General features: G+C 41.3%; 4 protein-coding genes across 4 annotated transcripts; 2 read left to right on the top strand and 2 right to left on the bottom strand.

Annotated features, from left to right (window-relative positions):
* Positions 1-254: 254 nt before the first annotated feature.
* On the top strand, positions 255-1,313 carry LOC148427931 (G protein-coupled bile acid receptor 1-like). Its single transcript, XM_088435997.1, has one exon. The coding sequence runs from the start codon at positions 270-272 to the stop codon at positions 1,311-1,313; it is 1,044 nt and encodes a 347-aa protein (XP_088292123.1). The 5' UTR covers positions 255-269.
* A 4,763-nt stretch (positions 1,314-6,076) lies between these two features.
* Positions 6,077-8,472, bottom strand: LOC148427932 (intermediate filament protein ON3-like). The gene is made up of 7 exons (XM_088408181.1): positions 8,320-8,472; positions 7,738-7,946; positions 7,603-7,663; positions 7,009-7,104; positions 6,778-6,942; positions 6,579-6,704; positions 6,077-6,301 (listed from the first exon to the last, which is right to left on the bottom strand). Exons 1-7 carry the CDS (start codon positions 8,470-8,472, stop codon positions 6,077-6,079), a joined length of 1,035 nt encoding a protein of 344 aa, XP_088264307.1.
* Positions 8,473-8,783: 311 nt separating this feature from the next.
* LOC148427933 (keratin, type I cytoskeletal 18-like) lies at positions 8,784-13,133 on the top strand. Its single transcript, XM_088408853.1, has 8 exons — positions 8,784-9,143; positions 9,561-9,643; positions 10,991-11,147; positions 11,222-11,383; positions 11,456-11,581; positions 12,252-12,472; positions 12,597-12,631; positions 12,880-13,133. The coding sequence occupies exons 1-8, from the start codon at positions 8,784-8,786 to the stop codon at positions 13,131-13,133; spliced, it is 1,398 nt and encodes a 465-aa protein (XP_088264979.1).
* A 430-nt stretch (positions 13,134-13,563) lies between these two features.
* Positions 13,564-22,528, bottom strand: arpc2 (actin related protein 2/3 complex, subunit 2). Its single transcript, XM_088407545.1, has 10 exons — positions 22,302-22,528; positions 20,030-20,064; positions 19,418-19,530; positions 18,402-18,447; positions 18,076-18,262; positions 17,900-17,993; positions 16,612-16,738; positions 16,436-16,536; positions 14,725-14,825; positions 13,564-14,041 (listed from the first exon to the last, which is right to left on the bottom strand). The coding sequence occupies exons 1-10, from the start codon at positions 22,373-22,375 to the stop codon at positions 14,020-14,022; spliced, it is 900 nt and encodes a 299-aa protein (XP_088263671.1). The 5' UTR covers positions 22,376-22,528; the 3' UTR covers positions 13,564-14,019.
* Positions 22,529-22,891: the final 363 nt, after the last annotated feature.

The following is a 22,891-nucleotide window of genomic DNA, read 5'->3' on the forward strand; positions in this document are numbered from 1 at the left end:
TGCAAACGCAACTGTTAATGGTTGTCCATTTCTACAACTGGCAGTGAGTCCAAAGTTAATAAGTTCACCTCCCACAGGCTTGATGTTCCACGGGGGAGAGAACAGGGTAATCAAAGTAAAAATCAAAGTAAAAAGTAGGAATGACAGACATCAGGGATACTTACAGTCTCCCTTGAACTGCCGCGTCAAAGTCTAAAGCTACGATTTGGACGTCCCACAGGTCACCGCACGTTGATGGGAGTGGAGCCGTTTTGTTGATATCCTCAATCATGGACTGCGGCGACCCCGGAGCGCTGCTCAGCCAGGAACGCCTCATCTACGCCATCACGGTGCCGCTGTCGGCCTCCATCATCTTGGCCAACCTGCTCATCATCTTGGGCATCATGTGCAACCGCCAGCTTCACAACACACCCAACTACTTCTTCCTGAGCCTGCTGGTGGCTGACCTGTGCACGGGTGTGGCGCTGCCCTTCATACCTCTGATGGGACTCAACCGCGAGTTGAGCTTCAGTTCGTGCCTGCTGGCGCACGTTTTCCCAAATTTCCTCTTTCTGGCCTTCCTGCTCAACTTGGTGACGGTCCACTACGAGCGTTACATTTGTATCGCGGAACCGCTGCGCTACAGCAACTTGTGGATGCACCGAAGTTTTCCCCTGGCCCTGCTGTTGGTGTGGGGGCCGCCGCTGTTGTACGCGTCCCTGCCCGCTTTCGGCTGGAACAACTGGACCGGCCCGGATTGGAACGACTGTTGCGTACGTGGCCAAAAAGCCGCCCTGGCGCCAAACTGTTCGGCCAACGGCACCGCGTGCTGCTCGTACAGACGCGTGTTCCCCAACGCCTTCATCTACCTGGAGGTCTACGGGCTCGTCCTACCCGCCATCCTCACCATCGCCGCCATGACGGCCCGCGTCCTGTGGATCACGCGGGGCCAACTGAAAGACATCTGCCGGCTCCATCGCTCGGTGGAGCGCGGCCAAGCCTCGGATCGGGAACACCGGTTAAACATGCGCTACACTCGTTGCGTGGTGGCCGTCTCTCTCACCTTTCTTGCATGCTGGGTTCCTTACCTCATCTACATGCACGTGTGCGTTGCCTTCTTGATCAGCGACGCCAAGTGGAACTCCACCACGCACGTCGTACTCTCATGCACCGGTATCGGGAGTATGGCTGTGGTGCCGCTGGTGTTGGGCCTCGCCAACAGACAGTACACAGAACCAGCATTTAAGCTGCACCAGAAACTTCGAGACAGGTTGAGGCAGAAGATTTCAAAAGCGTCTTCAGTCAGGGAAAATACCAATCGGAATATTGAGTAGCTTTTGTAGATCTGCATCTGTAGAAATACGATGTTAACAGGAACATTTGGTATCAGGTTGAAAGTAATTGAAAAGTGGAATGGCGAGCGCAAACGTTTACATTTTTTTGTGAATGGATATTGAAGCCAAAAATTTTGTTTATAAAACCCTGCAGCATTTTGATTGTTTGTTACCTAAGCTCTGAGTAACTGAGGATGTCTATGATGATTTCAGTCCACGTCAAGTGGCAAAAAGCAACTAAAAAGTCCACACTTGTCTTTCCAAATGCCACTTATTTTTTATGTGTGTATATATAGATGGATGGATGGATGGATGGATGGATGGATGGATGGATGGATGGATGGATGGATGGATGGATGGATGGATGGATGGATAGATAGATAGATAGATAGATAGATAGATAGATAGATAGATAGATAGATAGATAGATAGATAGATAGATAGATAGATAGATAGATAGATAGATAGATATGAAAGAGTTGGTGCTACGTCTGTAACGTTTATTGTTAATCTGTAGTTTTGTTGGGAAAATTTCATATTCATAATGATCATTCACACTCACAAACACACCTTAGGGAAATTTAGAGCATTATTCCTATCCTGCACGTTTTGGGGAATGTGGGAGGAAGCCAAAGTACCCAGAAAAATGCAAACTCCACAAAGGAAGGCCGAAAGTGAACCTGCAACCTCTGAACTGTGAGTCAGATGTGTTAACCAGTCATCCTCTGTGCTGCCCTGACACTCATTTCATGTCTGATAAATTGATAACAGATAAGATTAATATTTGCTACCTATAGAGAAATGTTTGAAAAATACCTTTACTTGAGTATAATTAATCTATTTTTCCCTTATTATTATTGTTCTACAAAACATTTATTGTTATTTAATTGTTGTATATTTTTCGTAGAATGTGGATTTTCTGATTTTTGTATCATGCGTCTTGGTTTGAAAAAAAAACTCAATTGTTTTAAGAAATAAAAAAAATTAACAAATGGAAGTTGCACGGGTGTGCACACCCTCATAACTGTAGATGTGACTGGTGTTTAGCATTAACCAATCACATTCAAACTTCTATTGGGGGTCAGCACACACCAGCTACCATTTAGTGCCTTTGAAGCATCTCCAAATACATTTTATATATTCCAGTAGGCTTCTTTTGTCATCCTAATTCAGCGTTCATTTCAAAACCACTCCTGTACAGTGCTGGATATTCACAAGCAGATTTGCTGTGACCGAGTTCAGTGTGTCTCACAGTTGTTGTTGTTACCACTGATTTATAATAGAAGTAGTAGTAGTAGTAGTAGTAGTAGCCATAGTAATAGTAGTAGAACACCACTTTGGACTGGTTGCGAATGAATGGCAGAGCAAATGTGAACAAGGCATTGTTATATTTCATGCAGGAAAAGCGTGCTCATGTCAATTAGTCCTCACATAGTGTAGTTTGAGTAGCATGTCTTGTTATTGTGGCTGCTTTTGAAATTATTGTTACCAGTTTTCCTCTACCTCCTGCCAATGTTTACTCCTACTTTCCCCAGCAGTGTTTATCTATGTACTGGTATGCGAGCTGAGGAGGAGAGAGGGATACACTCCCTGGAGGAGCCCAATTCATCTCCAGAAAGAAGACACAAGGAATAACATGGACCTTCGTCACATGCAGACATTTATTAAGAAGCTCATGACAGAAAATTGGCTTCTAGCTAGGAAGTTGACTTTTTGTTGTTTCAAAAGTCACTTGCAACGACCACAAATGTGCGCTTTGTTGATTAAAATTGTGTTTGTTTTCAAAGCATGTTTTCAAAGCCATTTAAAAGGATAATAGATGTTGAAATAAATGTGGAATATACTGCACATCTTATGGTTTCTCATGTCTGAAAATGGCCTTTGAAACATGTAGCATGTAGCATGTGGGTGGATAGAAGACCGAGTGCAAGGATGGACGGAGGAAAAGGAGCAGACTTTAATGAAATTAGTCGCCAACAAGGTCTGAAATAATGCGTGGCGTGAGGAGCGATGGGGAGGCCCTCACGGGATCCGGGTGTTCCTCCAGCATGTTTAGTCCATGTGCAAATATGTTTTCCATATTGGAAAGACACACGTCACAAAGAATAAGAAGCTCGTGTAAATCTTTAAGACGGAGTTTCAGTCAATAGCTATCACAATTGTCTTGTTTACATTGAACACACACAAAGCAAAAGAAGAAACTGTTCCCACTGTACACTTGTTTCAAGCTGACCTTATTGTCAAAGGGTATTTAATGTCAGCTACTCTTTATATTCTAGTATCTTTTGGTTTTAGTGTTTTTACTGAGTCATGTTTTGACTTATATTCTGACGAAATAATATCCAAGATACTTTGCATTTCCTCATCAGAAAATGTATATCATCTTCAAACAACACGCATTTGAACAAAAGGAATACTTATTGAAATGTGTGTTGTAAATTTATTGCATAAGCCACTTCCAGACGAAGTGTTTTGGACAATGAATGACTCAAACCGGTTTTGATTCAACACTGACCTCTAGGGGACGCCAGAAACAATGTTCAAAAGGTATGCTTTCGATTCAAGCAACTCTTGAAACAGGCTTTATTTAAAGGGCCTTTATCACGATATTTTCAACGTAACGCTGTGAAATATATACATATAAATTAGATTTAGCACATTAGAGATTTAATTTACTATTAAATATGACTTTTATGGTATCAAGATTTCTAACCAGGAAGTGAAACGTCTTGTTTAGTGAAGCTGTACCTCTCAAAGTGAGTCTGCCTCACTTGCCGTCATGACGGGGTTCAATGTCGTCCGGCCACGAAACATCCATTCATCATTTTGACTGCTCGTCCTCACAAGGCTTGCTGGAGACTATTCCAGCATTGAATGAAGGACACAAAACAAGTGTTTTACTGACATTAAAATGGCAAACAGTGTCAAGAGACCACACTCACTAAAGGCTGTTTCTCCTTTCACATCAGTCCCAGAGGAACCTAGTATTCATAGCAACAGCCCCGCCCGCGGGTGAATTATTTCATACTGACGTTGATTGTCCGACTGCGTGCTCTCAAACACACCTTTTTGCTACTTTGGTATTTTCTACAGTAAAACTTTCTAACTAATAAACTAGACATTGCTGTTTACTTGGCTGTTAAGTGTGCAAACTCTCTGTGTGCGGATAAGGTTGGCATGTATTTACTCTTGCACGGGTGTGACAAGGGCTTGCTATCGACATCAGGCCTCTTGCAAGTCATGTACGTCTGCTTGGTGATGAGAGCGCAGAGTAAACAAGGAGTCCTTAGAAATGCGTCAACAAAGCAAAATAACACTATGGTATTTAAGGTGAGAAATCGACTTTATAACATGGGTGAAAGCTCCCATGATAATGGCTTCTGTGTCCATTCAAATTGGACCACTAATGACATATTTGAACTTGTTGATGAATATATCATAATTTATTGTATCAAATGCTTTCTGAGGATTGACAAACACAAACACTATTGTGAGTTTTTTAAACTATGGAATCTGTAATTTCTTTAATAAATAATTTTAGGTAGAGCAGTTGACTGATTTGCTTTAAAACCATATCGATTCAGCTGCTGTGGGTCTGCAGTACTCTGCTTGATAACTAATTCGGCAAAAAACGTACATCCAGTCTATAGTATATGTTGTGCCAATAATTGCTTTGACAATGCAAGTTAGTCAGCTTGTTTATTTATTTTGGATAAGACAAACCACACCCCTTAACAAATAGTATTTTTTGTAGATTGAACCAACTTAAAAATCATAATAATAAAAAAGAGCCGTTTCTTGACCAAATTAATGCACCTTAACAAAGAGCTTCAAATTGACATTTGGCTCTTCTAATCTGTGCAATGAAAACTTTGGGACACCACTCCGCCTGCCTCCATGCACACCTTGACATCTCTTGGTTCGGGGACTTCCTGCTTGGATGAGATATAATGTGATTACTGAATGTTTGGACAAAATGAATGCAGGATTTGTTCAAATACAGTTTGTGCCGCTATGATTCTCAGCGGTGGGCGGTTCAATTGACAGATCAAATGGTGCATATAAATTCCTCTTTTCCTTTGCTTAAAAAAAAAAACAAAAAAACTCCTCGAGTCACTTGTATCTCAAGGCACTGCATTATTCTGAAATAGTAATGGTGTGTTGCTATTGGTAGAGTAAAGCATTTAAGTCTTCTGCCTGTCAATATACATCAGTAGCATGGATGAAATAACACATTTACATTATTTGGAGAACGATTACATGGAATTGGATGATTTCCTGCGGCACTCCTGATGATCCTAAATGAATAAGAAAGGATAAAAGAAATAGGGCGCTAAGAATGCAAAGTGTGTGATCGTCTTTTACACAACAGGCGATCTGTTCAGTGGCATTCTCACCTGAGTTATGCATGCATGAGTTTGTTCATTCTGCAAACAAACAGAGCAAACTCTTGTTAGGGTAAGTATTTCTGATCAACTTTCAGCTCAGCAGAGTTGGCAAAGTATTCACACTCTGTACTTAAATAAAAGGTATGAATACTGCATGTGTGTGTGTGTTGTGTTTGTGAAAATACAGCAGCTCAAAAAAGGAAGGAAGAACAGTCACACCTCCACACCGATGTAAAAATTTGGAATGTTAACAGCCCTGTCTTTTTTTCAAAATTGTTCAGGTCCACTTTTCAAATATGAATACATGGAAAACACACATACTGTCTCACTATGTCTCAAATAAGCTGCATGAGCACATTTCTCCTGGGCTCAACACTACCTCAGTTCCTCGCCTTCCAGTAGCTTGCGATAGGTGGCGATCTCAATATCCAGGGCCAGCTTGAGGTTCATCAGTTCTTGGTGCTCTCGGATCAAGCTGGTCAAGTCACGCTTGGCGCGCATCAAGGCCTCCTCCAACTGGGCCACGTCCTTCCGGGCCCTCTCCACGTTTTGGTCGTCTTCCATGATCGCGTCATTAATGTCCTTCTTCAGGGACTCTTCCTATACAGGCGAGGGAATATGCAGATGACAAGTTATCCACCTCAAAAACTCACTCTATATTCCAACTGTCCTAACCACCAGTGTAGGCGTTATGGAATCAGCTAATGGTGGTCACTTTACTGTACAGTAGAAGCGCAGCTGTGTAACCTAAGCAGTTACACTTAAGCTTCTCTCAGAAAGCGTGAAACTATCCCAAACTTTAGACATTCTCATTTCCACAGGCTTTTCTCCTGGTTCGACTTAAGTGTGAGCTCTTTGGCCATGTCTGAGAAGAAACCTTTCTTTTGAGGGCATCCAGGTCTGCATTCATCCTCTGGATGAAGCGTGCAGTGTCTGAGATCTCTCTCCGCATATCTCTCAGTTCTTGCTCTTGCTGTCCTGCTTTTAAAACCATCACATCAATCTAAAAGTGAGAGAAATCACACAATAGTATTAATAAACAGGTGCCGTCTGACTTCTCGCATCCTCCTCCACACCTTCTTCTGGCTCCAGTGCTCTGCTTCCCCTCGACTGCGGGCCGTCATGTCGGAGTACTGACACTTGACACTATCAACAATCTCATTCAAATCCAGAAACCGCTTGGTGTTGTCCCGTATAACCACCGTCTCGTTCTGGATTTGAGATTCCAGCTCTTTGATTTCCTTCGAGAAGCGTGTCACAACATCAGTGGGGATAAAAACAAAACAGCAGAGAAACTTCCATGTTACCTCATCATAGCCAACCCTGAGAAAATCCAGGTGGCCGATCAGATCTTCCAATTCCAGTGCCAAATTTACAGCCGTCAGGTGACCTTCATCTGCCTCCTTCGTCAAGCACATTTATCATACAATGTACCCACAACTTATCCAAAAGTGTCCTAATGCACTGATTCCCACTTGGGGAATGCAGTCATTCCCAATCGGGGTTCTGCGGTAGATCCTCAGCCGTACCGACATACTGTATAGTGACGCCGGAAACGACGTAAATAATTTGGGGCTAAAAGACTAGAATTATGAAGCATTTTAAAAAAGAAAATTGAACATTCCCATTCTCCCGTCAATTCCCATCAAACCGTCAAATAATGTGCAAACTAGATTTAAACAAACAAAGTACAGTACAGTATTTTAACCACAATAGCGTGCACGCGAGCTGTATTATTATTTTTGGTCACTTGAGGTCACCATACACAGTTTCTACAGCGCTGTCTTCAAAAGGAAAGAAAGTAAAACACAATTGTTTGTGTCCAAATATATTTTGCAAAGGGGTTTAAAAATGTGTTTATAAGATTGGGAAACACTGTGCTATTGTAGAAATAACAATACCTTTTTGGTGACGATGAATTCATTCTCCAATTCGCTTTTCTTCAGCAACTCATCCTCATACCTGAGAATAAAATTAGAATTAGAATTTTATTGCCAGTAATAGTAGACAGAAGGTGTTGGCGACATTGACATCACCTCTTCTTGCTGTTCTCGGCCTCTTCTTGGTTCTGAAAGAGCTCATCCTCAAGTTTGGCCTGATCGTGAAGTAACTTGTCGATCTGTTGCTTCAGCACCTCCTCCAGTCGCTTCACCGTAAATCCAATCTTGCCTTCATAGGCCTCCTGATCTTTCAGAATTTTCAACTTTGTTTCCAGTTTTTTGTTCTCATCCTCTTGCTGTTTCACCTGACACCAAGAGAATGGGCATACATATATATATATATATATATATATATATATATATATATATATATATATATATATATATATATATATATATATATATATATCTCACAACGTAACAAACATTTTCTTTGCTTTAGACATGAAACAAAGCTTTAACAAATAGCAAATGTTAGTGTTGACCTGCAGCCCATTGTTCTTATTTTTTTTACTACTAAATTTTCTCTATTTGAGACCCTCAGGATCTCAGTGATAAATGTTTCGACATCATGAGATACAATAAATACATTTATCAGTGACAAGCCTCTACACACACACGCGTGCGCACGCGCAAGTATGTGCACTGCAACCGTCCAGTGAATTTGAAAAAACTGACCTTTTCGATCAACCTGACAAACTTGTCATTGAGTCCCACCATGTCGTCCTTCTCCCTAAACTTGCCCGCCGGCTGGACGTTGCTTTTTGGGTAACTTCTCATACTGCCACCGAGAGTACACGACTGGCTGCTGTAATCGCTGCCTTTGGACATCGTAAGGACCAAAGTCAGCACAGTGAGCTCAAACGGTGAGAACTGCAGGTGTGTATCGGAGAAGGATGGTGCGAGGTGACTGGTTCGCGTCCATTTATAGCGGGGTAGGACCTATTGTCTCCTCCCTCCAGCTCTGCCTGTGTCCAATCCAAAGAGGAGAAACAAGGTCAATTGCAGGTAAAGGTGCCAAAAGCAGGGGGCGGATTAGATTCGTGTGTAAAGATGCTATAAAACCCAACCTGGATCAAGCGCATCCATCCATTTTTGTCGGTGTCACAGTGTGGTTGCCTTCTCTCGCTCATCATTTTATCATGGCTTCCAACACAGCTGCAAGCATGTTCGGTGGGGCTGGCGGAAGAGGCTCCAGAGTGTCGGTGGCCAGCTTGGAGGGGCTGCGCAATGTGCTGCGGAACGAGACGGACAGGGACTCCTCTCCTGCCCGGGGCCGGACCCCCGTTCTTGTCACGACCCCTGCCCCCCTAGCAGATGACAGACAGACCCTGCGAGGTTTGAACGAGCGGCTGTCCGGCTACCTGGGCAGAGTGAAGAAGCTGGAGAAGGAGAACCAGCAGTTGAAGGAAGACATCGATGAGATTTTGGTGAAAAGGAAAACGCCGGAGGCCCGCGACTGGGAAGAGGTCGAACAGCCGCTGAAGAACCTCAAGAATAAGGTGGATGCTTCTCTGAAAAACTTTTTTTAAGCTAAGGGAGAAAATGTTTAAATGTCACGCCTATACCTTACAAATGTATTTTGGGTGAAGTTTTGCACTAAAAACTTTAAGTGAAACTACCTTGGATCTTTTCTAAACTGCTGAATGTCCAACAATTATACAGCCAATTTTGGTTATGTTGGTTATGGTTGGTTATGTTACGTTGTTGTGTGTTATGTATGTTTGGTTGGTTACGTTTCATCATCTATGGAAGGGCTCTGTCCCTCTCCACTGGTTCTCCATGTATTCATTTTGTACTAAATTGATAACAATTTTCAGAAAAGAGAAGTTTGATTTTTTTTTTCCACACAGGTTTTGCAAATCACTGAGTGATTTCACCCTAAACTACCAAAAGCTAATGTGTCTTTCTTTCCACAGATAAAGGACATCACTATGTATAATGCCAAGCTACTGCTTCAGATTGACAACACCAAACTGGCCGATGCTGATTTCAAGAACAAGTCGGTCTCGTGCATTTTACCTAAGTGTTGTACAATCACTGTGTCCGTGCACATTAGTGTGCCGTACAGGGAATGAGCTATTTCAGTTGAATTGGTCTGAAAACTGAAGCTATTTTTGGTCGTCTATTTATGCCAGCAGCATGTAGTGTCATTCATATTACTAGAAGAAAGAAGGTAAAATAAACAGGCACGTCCACCTGTTTTCAGCCATGTGACACTCTCGGGCACAATTAATAGCAACAGAAACAAGTGGATTTCTTTGACTGCTGATTATATTGTTCTGTGATACGTATGGAATCTATTGTGGAACGAGGGCAAAAAATGTTCAAATTCAAAATTTAGCATTCAGAAAATAAAGAACTTAACTGGTACGACATTTTGTAATTAAACCCCTGGGTGTCTGGGAATTTTTCACTAGCCTGTCCTTATTATCACCCAACTTGAGCTGACTTTGAAAGGGTCATAACATCGTCAAATATAAATATGTGTTTACTTTCAACCCCGCAAAATGTTTAGTGAAATCAGCCCTATCCATACATGAATACATTTTTTGGGAGGGAAACCTTATGTACAAAAATTGTAAAAATGCAACAATAGCAAAAGTAACTATGCCGTACAGTATATTGATATAGTTATGAAATTGAAATAGCAATATTTCTTGTGCCGTAATGAGAGTATTATGTCTTTTGAAGACGTGTGCATTACCGGAGTCCAGGCTAAGCCGATCATCGAAGTCATTGAAAGACTTGAAAATGTCATAAGTTGGCCGCTAGCGCCACCCGGTGGTTTTGGGGTGTCAGCACAAAAATTTCTATTGCGCCCCTTTTGCAAGTTGCCCTTGAAAGCATTAATACAAAAATCGGGGGAAATACATGATAAAACATCGGGTTTTCCAAAATTGACAATACAGTACAGTATTTCCAATCTTGAATGGCAGCAAATGAGCCCCATATGGGCTAAATTTGACACCTATAGGGTGTACCTCTCGACCTCCCGTTTGCGAGCATTTGACAATCCATGCACTATTTTAGCCTTGCAGTGGGGTATTTTTGTATACTTTTACTTTGATATCACACATCAAAAACATGAAAAAGCTCAAGTTGGGTTAAAATTTCACCCAGGGTTTATTTTAGCTTCTCTGTTCTAAAATGTTCTCTGATTCGAAAAGGCAGTTGGATGTTCTCTTTGATATGGCTTCTTTAGGTGTAAATATATCTAATATGTTGACTTGGACAGACTTTGGAGATTAGAGGAGAAAGGCCTTTTCAAAAAATGAGGATTGGAATTGCCTCGATTCAACTTTTGTGCACTTGCAATAATGATTACATTCCTGTTGCTAAATTTTAGGCTCAACGACGAGACAAAGGCACGGAAGGCGATTGACAACGACCTGGCGGAGCTGAAGAAGAACATCGAGGACACCAAGTTGAGCAACCAGCAGATGCAGAAAGAAATTCATCTGGTGAAGGATGAATTGGCCGCCATTGAGCACGACCATAAAAACGTGAGTCGGAATATCAAACCACCACATTTAAGCGCCGACCTCCCCCTCGTAACTGGAGCGCCTCATGTTTGTAGTCTGTGGACGACCTCCGAGAGAAGATCGAGAACTCTGAGGTGAACGTGGAGATTGAAACTCCAAACTCCAACTTGCCAGAGATTGTCTACAACATCCGCAAGCAGTACGGCAAACTAGCCACGAAGAACCTGAAGGAGACCGAGGAGTGGTACCAGAATAAGGTAGCTGACGTCACGACTTAACATCGCTTCAGCCAGTACGGATCCCTCACTGTGCGCATGTATCCTCTTTAGTTTGAAAATATTGCAGCGGAGGAGTCGCAAAATGCCGAATTGCTGCAGTCAGGCGAGATGGAGCTCAAAGATCTGCTCAAGCAGAAACAACATCTGGAGAACAAGGTTCAGGGTGCCCACAGCCTGGTGAGCCATTCAAAAATTTGCAAATCCATCTTTAAGGTTTGCTCTCATAGGCTGAGCTGGTGACTGGGTAAACTCGGAACTCTTTGACAACCGCTTGTCGGGCATTTACAAGTCCATAAACCGATAGTAAGATCACAAAGCTGGTTGTGGTGAAATAGCATGACACTGCTCCAATGTTCTTCTCCAATTTCCCACTTGGAACTGTTCTTGTATAATAAAAAAGTAAAATACAGAGTCACCATTCATTTCCTTTTTATTCGATTTCAAGTTTGACAGACGTGAGGCAATGAGCATGTGACAAAATGCATTGCAGTTTTTTGGAGCATATCATTGCATCGGTCGTTGAGAGACTTTACTGTAAGTGGAAGATGACGGTCAACAGTGAGTCGCTGTCCAAATCGAGAGCCTTTGTAGATGCAGAATTCAACGAAGGCGCGGGAAAGACTTTCCTTTGCTTTGTGGTAAAACGGCCTGCTCTAGGAATTTGTTTTCATCGGCGGTGGTGGGCTTGGGCCGTTTGCTGCTCGGTTCATCATAAATAGATCCCGCTTTGCAAAACCCCCAATCTGCAAACTTTTGAGCCGATGGCCTCACATGGGTCTGAATGACACTTCAAATGAAATGGGATAAAAGGACGCAACCACCCCCAGTCTCAAACGCCTGTCTGCAGATCTTCAACCTGGAGGATTGCCTGAGGTTCACCAAGCTGGAGAGCGGGCAACGACTGGGTCCGCTCAACCGGACGATTCTGGACTTGGAGCGGCAGCTGAGGAAGGTGAGGGCGCATGTGGAGAACCAGCTGGAGATGAACAAAGACCTGCTCTGCGTCAAGATGAGACTGGAGGCTGAGATCAAAAACTACCAGCTGCTGATTTCAGACAACGTTGACAGGTGGGCATCAGGGTTTCACTGTAACCCTAGACGTGACTTGGGCTGATTTTTTTTTTTTAATTTTTTTTCTAGTATTATTTTACATTCAGTGCATTAGCGTTTGACTGATCTTCTTTCCTGACAGCTTGGACTTTCCTTTGGAGGATGCCCTGCCTCATGGTAAGTCGTGGATCCAATTGGTTGAAATCAGGCATGATCAAAGTGAACCTGTCGATCGCATCTGTGGGAGAAAGTGCAACTTCTGCATTTTGGAGAGCCGCTGTCGATGCGTGCCTGTGAACAATTTGTTTGAATCCATTTTAAGTGTATTGTCTTGTGTTACTGCATGTAACAAAATTTGAATGGTGACAGAGCGCGGTGTGAGAGAGAGGCTAGAGAGGCTAGCCTGACTCTGTTCTCTTCCAAAGACCAGCAAAGGCCTGGCGGGAGTGTCTCAGAGGAGCAGGAAGTAGGAAGAGAAGTTGTGACTCAAGAAAACGAATCGGCTCCTCATGCAATTCCCGAAGTCGAGGAAGACGCTTCGAGCAAGCCGACCAAACGCCTGGCTATCAAGAAAAAGCCCACAATTAGGAAAGGCTCCTCCTCCTCCTCATCTTCCTCCTCTTCTTCGGAGTCCGAAGAGGAAAAGGGCGAGAATCAGAGCGAAGAGGAAAAAGCTTGATGCTCCATTTGTTCGTCACATCAATGAACACGCAAATTTAAATTCTGGTCAAATAAAGAAAGATCAAATGGCCTTTTTGAGGTAAATTTTCAAAATAAAGACTTCAATTCACTATCAAATTTTCTTTTATTCGGTGTGGTTTGTTGGGTTTGAATCTCAGATAGCTTATTTCAAATCCATCCTTCGAAAATATATACAGTACATACTAAAATAATGACCTCTCGTGTTTCTTCACAAATTCCTTTGTGGCCGTTCATCTGAATACAAATATCTTTTTCAATAACAGATTGATATGCCAGTCAGCCTTCATTGTAGCATTTCAGTGTTCTACAAGGCATTAATACTTTTTTTTTTTTTTTTTTAACACTGCTTACCTTAAGAGTGAACGAACTTTTGCCAGCTGTCTATTATACACACAAGCCAAGATAGATTTTGTGGTGTTTGAGTGTTTTATTTTTTTTTTCCCTCAAATGACAATGACATGAAAGCGCAGGAGGGGTGTTGAAACCATCACATAAAAATTAATTTATATTAAGTGGTGAAGGTCAAGTAAGAGTACCAAATGGAATAAAAGATATTGTATCAAAAATGTTTTTTTTTTTGTTCATATATATATATTTATATAGGACTAGTAATGCTCTTTAACTATGCAAAGCAAGGAATGCCCTGTTTTCATTATCTTGAGCCTTGGCCTTCCTTTCAACTTTATTATTCAATATAAAGAAAGAAAAAGAAAGAAAAGAGAGACTTGACAATTTTGAATGGGCTTTGTGGGGCGTTTAGAGGCATCCTGGAGGCCTGTCCAATGTGCCGTTGAGTCGCAACATGGTGCGTTCACGTGTGGCCACGGACGGTGGCTTCAGCTGAGCTGTCCCGGTTCCGGCCATCAGCGAGTGAAGGTCTTCCCACTGAAGATTCAGACCACACATTTAACTTTTATACGCAGAATATTGTTGCCATAGAAATATTTATCTGCTGATATATCTTGAGAAATTAATTGAAGGCTACATGAACTCTGGTTACACATTAACTGCACAAAAAAAAAGATAGGATGGGCACTCAGATGCGTTTACAACAAGAGGTTTTCCCCTGTTAAATTTCCTTCTTAGCAAATGGCAACAGCCTTGAACTAGGGGTGGGAAGCACAGCATTATCTCTCAGTATTAGTCTTTGGGCAGTTGACAACACGGTCGACATGGCCAGTTTGTGAGGAGGAATCGAAATAACTCATAACCCGAGTCATTTAAATCCTGGATTTTGATTTTGTGGACAAATCACATTCGATATGCTGCCCATCATCCCTTTGAAAACGTTTCTTACTGAAGATTCTCTGCACTTTTGGACTGTCGAATCTTGTTCTCAGCCTCATCAAAACAGAATGACAAAAGCGGGAAAGAGAACAGTCACTTGCGAGAAACACGACAGACACGAGACGACTACTACAGTCGTTCAGCGAATTGTAAAAGGTGAATGGATGACACGATTACTGCCATTTTGTCCCACCGCCACATGTAACAACAGTAGACCTATCTTTAGGAGTAACAACAGTAGACCTATCTTTAGGAGGAGAATCAGAAGAGACTCTACGTACGAAATGGTCTTCATCTCCTTCTTTTCGGCATCTGGTCGGGCACGGTTGAGAACCTTGAGGAAGTCTGACGTCTTGGCCCTCATGCGCGTGTGGATATAGGCCTGCGGAAGGAACAATTACGCTTATGCTATACATACATCTTTCCCGTCTTTCATTTATTTGCACGAGACAAATATTGCCAAAATTATATATTTCAGGGTCTTCGTGCTAATCGTTGCAATTCTTGAATCCCAACCAATAATGCGTCTATTTATCAATCTATGCCAAAGATATATCGTGACAGGCGGACAAATCCATGGCTTTTCCACTCTTGCACTCTTGAGATTTCAACTCAAGCAAAACATGTGCCTGAGCTCAATAAGGTTTGAGAAACACTGCACTACGCAACAGATAAGGATGCAAACAAAATACTATATTGTGCATTTACTTTCCTGTTTCCCAACACACAGGCGTACACACACCCAACCATAAATCTGCCCATACTGACTCCCGTCTGTCTGCGCAAAAAACACCCTACTTCATTATCGAACGATGGCGCATTCCCCTGAAATTGAAGGTGCTCAAATATGTCTTTGTGTAGCGATTACAAGCGCAAAAAAAGTCCATTAGGGAAGTTGTCGTCATATGTACACAAACGCCAATAGTGGCCGTAAAAGCTGTCTGATGAATGTGTGTGGGAGCATGGAGCGGACTTTCTGATGACTGGAGCGGCAGACGGAATGTGCCATTAGTGTGACTTTAAAAGCATGTAATTAAAAGCAGACAGGTGTCCCTTTAAAATCTGATTGTGAAACAATCATGGCGCCATGTGGTAAGTCTCAGGCTGTTTGAAAGTTTTGTCCATCTATAAATGGAAAAGGGGTTCTCAAACTATTTTTTATTCCCTCGTATGCCGATTAAACATCCATGCAGTCCAAAACCCCATGATCCTTTTTGCACCGTTTCAACCAAAGTACTGATCGTTTCATTCGAAAAGAACTTCACCTTAACATGATTCAGTATTTATGTGGAGGTGACTTGACTTCACCTGCCATAATCAAGTCATCGCTTGGCCGGGCAAAGATTTGAGGTACTGGCGCTATTACAGTGGATGCGAACTCTACAGCAAACGCGTCGATTGTTCAACTGTTTCTTTTATTAAAAAAAGGTACTTGCTTCTTGGTGTTTTTAGTCCTTTTCTATTGTAAAAAAAGGAAGTACCGATTTTATCTTTCGAAAGCGTGCTAGTTTCATCCCGATTCACAACGCAAAATGCAGTAGTAATAAGTTAATAAAAAATGTGTTGATGTTGCAGTAAACAACAGTACACAGTTTTAAATGGCCTTTCCATTCTTTTAACTGTGGGGATGCAAAGCTTTTAAAGATACAAGCATGTTTATGGAAAAAGAATAAAAACAACGGTATGCAGTTGTTTTTTTCAATGACACCATATGATGAGAAAATATATATTTTTTAAAGTGTTAATGTTGCAGTAATTCAAAGACTTCAAACAATGTTTTACACGGCCTTTCCATTCTTTTAACCGCAGAGACGCAAAGCTTTGAAAGATACAAGCACGTTCATGAAAAAAAGAACAAAAGATAAACTGTATGCAGTTTTTGTGAAATGACAGCATATAATTAGCTGCCGGTTTGACAACCAGTGATGTCTAACAACAACTACTCTGACACGATCCTGACCTTGACAAACCATATGCTCCGCTCAAACTCACCTTGGAGCACTTTATGTGGTAATGCAGATAGTCCCTGAAGGTGTGGATGAGGTTGATGGTGTTGTCTCTGGCATTGGTACTGGTGTGACGCGGGAAAAGGACTAAGAAGAAAAGGACAAGCAAAATAGGTCAGGCGAAATCCTGAGGAGAATCACCCCGGCGGTAGAGCAACAGACCAAAAGTGATGTATCCAATGTTGTCCCCGATAGCCGCGTCTGTGTCCTTGAGTTCCATAGGCGGCTCCCTGTGGCTGAACAGCACCTGCGGGGCTGTGTGGCTTGCTCGTCGGCCCTCTTTGAACTCCTACGGGGGCATTGGAATGGGACGCAATATGCAAGCTGAATTTAGACATAAGTAAAGTCACAAATTGGAAATGTTTTAAGTCAAGAACGTTTACAAATAATTTCATGTGAAATTCACTGGCTACGTGAAATTAGCATTACAAGTAATGGTGTTTCAGGTTTTTTTAAACTCTTTTACAAGCGATGTAGTGAGCATGTCCCATTGGCCGTCAGAAACATCTGCAACAAAACATACGCCAGACTTTTTTTTTCAACTAATACCCTCTACTTTGTAAATCAACCAAGGTCCAAAAGTGTTCCGAGCATATCATTGTCCACAAAAGACTTATTTCCACTGACCTAAGTCTGGCTGATGTATGCGAAATGCATACGGTCGCCGACGTTAGCCATATTGATTACGACGACGTCAATAACATTTTCTTTAAGAGGTTTGATAACATTGTGACGTTTCTGGAAACATAGTCTCTCACACTACAAGCTCAGCGAAACATGGACAAGATATTTGAAGCCCTGCACCCCAGATCATTTTTCCATCTGAAGCCATTATCATCTTTACATGGACTCGACTTCCTCATTGGGCTCATCCAATTGTGTTGTTCTGCCAGGATGGAGGTCTGTACTCTGCCAAGCGCCTGGTTTTAATTGTGAACAAAACTATTTGGAGATCTTTTTTTGTTTTCTTCCTCCTAAGTGTCATTCCTGGAGATTTCCGGGTAGGATGAGCAGTGATATTGCCTCATTGTGTCAACGGCAACCATTTTGGTCTTTTGTTTTGAAACTTCCTTCTGTTGTTGCAATAGTCTATTACAAAATGCGCCACTAACTAAGTTTTAGTGCAACAAAATATTGCATTTTCATGACCATTTTTTATGACAATTATGTACACAATTGGCAACAACCTAAAGTATCTGGCGTCAGCCCAAAAACCTCAAATCTTTTTGGATGAATGTCCTTTTTCCCAAATATATCGCGTTGGTCAATCCACATAACTGTATGTGAGTGTCATTTTGACTAAGTATTGGCCAACACAAAGCAATGAAAATCACGCGTTAATGTTCACGATGCAATGCTAAAGAGGAAACAAGCCTCGTTTATTTTGGATACACGAGGATTTTGCCTAAGGCCAGTGATTGTTTAACTGGTCACTTCTGGCTTCACAAACCTGCATGAAGACTTTGCCAATGATGACATCATCGTCATCCTTGAAGACTGTGCTGAACACCACCGTCACCCGGTCTTTCTTGGCCTCCACATACCTGAAAGGATCAAAGTGATATGAAAGACCTCTGGTAGTGGTCAGACAGACACGTAAGAGCGAGAAGCCTTTCTTGCACGTACATGGACTCGTCATCTCTGTAGTGGACCACGGCCCTTTTCTCGCCCTCTTTACCATCTTCTTGGAACTTGAAGTACTTCTCAAAGACAGAGGCAAAGCAGTTTCTCTTCAACATCCCTGCTTGGTGCACAATCTCATCTTTGTTGCCTGGCAGGTTGTCCAGGTCATAGAGGAGTGACACGTTATAGCCTTGAAGCAAATCAGAGAAAAAGTTCTATACTATCAGCCAGCCTCTTATAAAGGAATACATTTTCGGAAATGGAGATTACATAGACAGGTACGCTACATTCATAAGCACAGAGCTACCATTTGTATAGTGACGACATACCGGCCTCTGCTGAAACAAGGAAGCTCCCGTACACCCTCTTCAGCAGCTAAGAACAAAAATATGTATTAGTATTCGGAATCAATGAACAGGGCTAAGTACAATGGTACTTCTGATGCCGAATCCCCCCAAAATATAGTCCAAAATTTGTTTATCTTGTGCTATTTACCATTTTGTGTATTTCACAAAGTCTCTGCTGGAGGCAAGAAGAAAGCTGCCAGTCATTGGCAATATATTCTATTTCTATTATGGTAATGGGGGAAATTAATGTAACTAGCCTCTAAACGTTTGAATTTTGCATTCTCTCGTTCTCATTTTGTGAATTTGGGCCTGTGGAGCTCTTTGGGACGCATTTGTGATTAAGAGCTAGCTATACAATAAGTGAGTTTTAAAAAATTAAAATGACCCTAACTTAAAATGTGAAAATTGTGGATACACTTGATTTAACAGCTGTTTAAAGAATTTGATGCATCATTTTATTTGTAATTGTAAACTGAGATTTACATAATAAAGGCCATGCTCGCGACCAAAAATAGCACGTGAGGAGGTGGTATTATTTGAAACTACTAAGTTTGGAATTAACAGTAGGAGGGAGACCTTGTATACCATGTATTGAGGAAGGGCACCGATGCACACATAAGCCAGAGTTGAAGCTGCCAAGATTTAAAGATGCTTCACATACAGTAATGCTTATATGATGTATTCTTAGGAGTAAAAAAAGTGCCGTGACTGCAGCCAAATCATTCATACGGCTGCCTCTAGTCACAGTCAGCACTTCCTTGCCTGTGGTGAGCATGCCTCAAACGCACTTCCTGTTTCTGCTAGGGGCCTCTGTGGCTGCCTTTTTTTCCCTTACATGGCAGCAAAACTCTCTTGGGGGTTCAGAGCACATGAACAACAGATTTCATTCGACTTTTTGAAACTTTGGCCTTTCTATGCATCGTAAACCCAATTGAAACAGTTTGTGTGCTGCACGCATGTGTGTGTGTGTGTGTGTGTGTGTGTTTGTAAAGTGGTACCTCGTCAGCCCCATGTTCCTGTAGTTCCTTGTAGAACTTCAGGGAGATGCTAACCATCACTTTGGTCTTATCGCCATTAGGGTTGGAGATGTGATACAACACACCGTCAAAGTCTACAGAAGAGAGGCACAAGGTTACGCTTTTCATATAGCTTCCGCAAACCTATGGCGTGCTGTGCCATCCATTCATTTTCCATCATCTCTGTCCTCATTTGAAGTACTAGTGAGCTGAAGCCTGCCCCAGCTGACTGTGAGCAACAGCGAGTGCACCAGAGATTGGTCACCAGCCAATCACAGGATTTGCAAATAACCATTTATGCTCACACTGACAGCTGTGGACAATTTAGAGTCAAAGATTTTTATAGCACAAAAGAATAAGGCCCAAAAAATTGGTAAAGGTTTGCCAGTAAATTGAGTATTATTTTTGTAAAAGGGGCTATCTGAAAATATATCGGAATAACTACCCATGAAAAATTGCACCAATGAAAGAAAACGTCCATGCCCAAATTATCACAAACAATTTGAACAACACTATGTATGAGGTAACATTCAATTTCAAACCGTTTTGAGGTATGATTGTCAGTCAATTAAATATTACGTAAAACCAACCTACCTGCAAACGTCACATCAACAGCCTCAGGCTTGGTTCTGTAAGGAAGATATAAAGTTAGAACAGGGGTAACTCACGATTTTAAAAATTAGTCCCAATTCTTGGATATGACTTCAAACATGTTATCATTCATATAAATTACAATAATATATGTAAAGACATAGATTATGTTAATAATTTAACACGGTAATTAACAATGGTTTGCCAAGGAATGAAACACCTAAATAGAACACTTTCAGGTGATACTAAACCAAATATATGTAAATGATATTTTAGTACTGCTAAATAAAGTAAAATATAGACTACATATGTAAAGTCTTATTATTTAGTATGACTGTATTTCTATAAATCTTTGTGTTAAAATTTATATCATATTATTCATATTTTTATTATAATTAGTCTTCTACAGAAGGGAAAGGATGGGATTTTGGAGGAAACAAAGCAATCAATGTGAATTTCATTGAAAAAAATGGTAGAATTTCGGTAGAAAATTAACTTTCTCAGGATCTGGCAAAACGTTTCATAGTTTTCCAAAATTAAAGCAGATGTTTGTAAATATTAAGTTGGATTCAAAACCATTATGTATAATCAGTTCATTTAAGATAAACTAAAGAAATCTGTATCATATTAACTGTCAAAAAGCTGAAAGGCTTAGGAATTGGACAGTTTTATCTGTCAAAATGATTAAGTAATTATCAAAAATAATTACAGATTAATTTGATCATCCATTTGTAGTCATTGTCAATTAAATAATTAATTGCTGCCCCTCAACAGAAAAGGCAATGATTCATAAACATTGTCAACTAATTAATTGTTACAACTCTACTCAACAGAAAATCAATAGCTATTCAAATGGTCCACCACGGCCTATTTATAACATGACTTATAGCACCTACATAACTGTTTTCAATGAAATCATAGGCGAGTATTTCAGCGAGGAACCTGCAGCAGCATGTCCAAGTTGAAATGTGTTCCAGAAGAACAGTGCATCTCAAAAAGTGGGGCTGGCTGCCCTGGGGGACGCGAGGTGATGCCAGGGGGGGCGCGGATGACACCAGGGAAATGTTTTTTTTTTTTTTTTTTTATGTGAAGTGTGATTACAATAAAAAAGAGGCTTTTTTTCAGGCACTTTGATGCAATTAGTTATTTTTTCTGTTTTAGACTAAGCTGTAACCCGTATAAACGCTGTTACAATTAAGTTGTTGAAAGTTAATACATATTGATTTTTTTTTGTAATGTTAAAAATGATTCAGGTTTAGGTAAACGTATTCTTTTTTTTATAGATATGTATTCTTATTTATAGTGCGTCGAGTGGGGGGGGGGGGGGGGGTGTCACAAAAAACGTTCTCTTTCCTGGGGAGGGCTTGGCAAAATATAATTGAGAAGTACTGTATTGCATTATAATGATTCCTACCCCCTTATTGGTCAAAAAATATTTACATACTGTATATTTGAGATATCTGCATGTATTTCAGATTTGCAAGTATCGTAGCTTTGCGCTTACCCACAGACAAGGTCAAGGGAAGTGCATTTTGTAACTACATGTAGAGGAAATTGTAATTATCATAGTACAGTGTATATTTTACTGTAATTTTTAGTTTGTTTTTTTAGGCTGAGTATGGGTTCGCAGAAACTACATCTGGCTGCGGAGTGGACTTGACTCAGCTTGACTTCAGGAATGCGGAAGCTGCAATAAAATGCCATCCAGTTGCTAACACGCCCGCTGGTGCTCTGGCTTGCGTGTACGGGCACTGCTTTATTTTCATTTGTTTATTTTTTATTGTAGACAAACGGAAGAACGGCAAATGAGTTGTGTTTATCGTTTAATATGTATCAACACGTCAAACAGCCCAAGAAACGCTCGTCAAAGAAACATTTTTGATTGCCGCGTCCGCTCCAAACTCCGCTTTCTGTGTTCCATTTTTTTTAATGTCGTCACCGTCAAGCTAGCGATTTCAAACGGACGCAAAAGCAGAGTTGTTACGTTTTGTTTTGGGACGCTTCACCGGGGAGGTTTGTGATGTGGAGTTGTTAGCGGCGTTGACACATCGATCGTTGAGACACACCCCAGCTGGAGCAAATGAGTCGGAGCCGATCGTCATTCGGTGTCATTTTACACATTTCTCATACTGCTCACTCTTCCAAGCCTTTGAGTGTTCATCGGTCACATCAAACTTTCCACCCACCATTAATTACGACTTGTGCAATTAAAGAGCCGCTACAGAGAAGCTAGCCAATGTTAGCAAGGCTAGCCAGGTGTAACAATGATTCTCACCCGTTTGATGCGCCGTCGAACTTCAAAGAGAGCGTCTCTTCTATAATGCGGTTATTGATTTCTAACAGGATCATCGCAGCGGATGGTGGCGTCGACGAGGGAAGATGATCGTTGCAATTTGATGAAGTTACGCTATCTGTGTCAAATGGTGCTAAATGTTTCCTCCCTTGACAGACCAGACCGCTTCCGCCGAGGCTCCTTCCGCCTGTCACTTCCGCGTATTTTGCACACAGGACCCCTAGGTAGTCTGCACTGTCGCCTGTTATAAAATAGGAACAATCAGTTATGAGTTGACTATATTTTTGAATGATGTTTGGATGATTAAAAAAAAAAAAACACTTTATATCTCCTTATTTACAAAATCCGTAAGCACATTATTTGTAAATGACCTACAGAAATTGTACAGAACTAAACTAAATATGATTCCATTATTTATCTGGTCTCTTAACAGGACAGTCAGTCAGTTAAAATGTTCATAATTATTTATCAAAAATAAAGCAGATGTTTTCAAATTTCTTATTGTATGTCGAGTGAACATATAAGTAATCACTGATCAGTCTGCTTGAGAGAACTGTACGTATGAGAGAATT

This window comes from Hippichthys cyanospilos, chromosome 2 (genome assembly GCF_059441005.1).
Source record: "Hippichthys cyanospilos isolate Australia breed blue-spotted pipefish chromosome 2, RoL_Hcya_1.0, whole genome shotgun sequence".
NCBI lineage: Eukaryota > Metazoa > Chordata > Actinopteri > Syngnathiformes > Syngnathidae > Hippichthys > Hippichthys cyanospilos.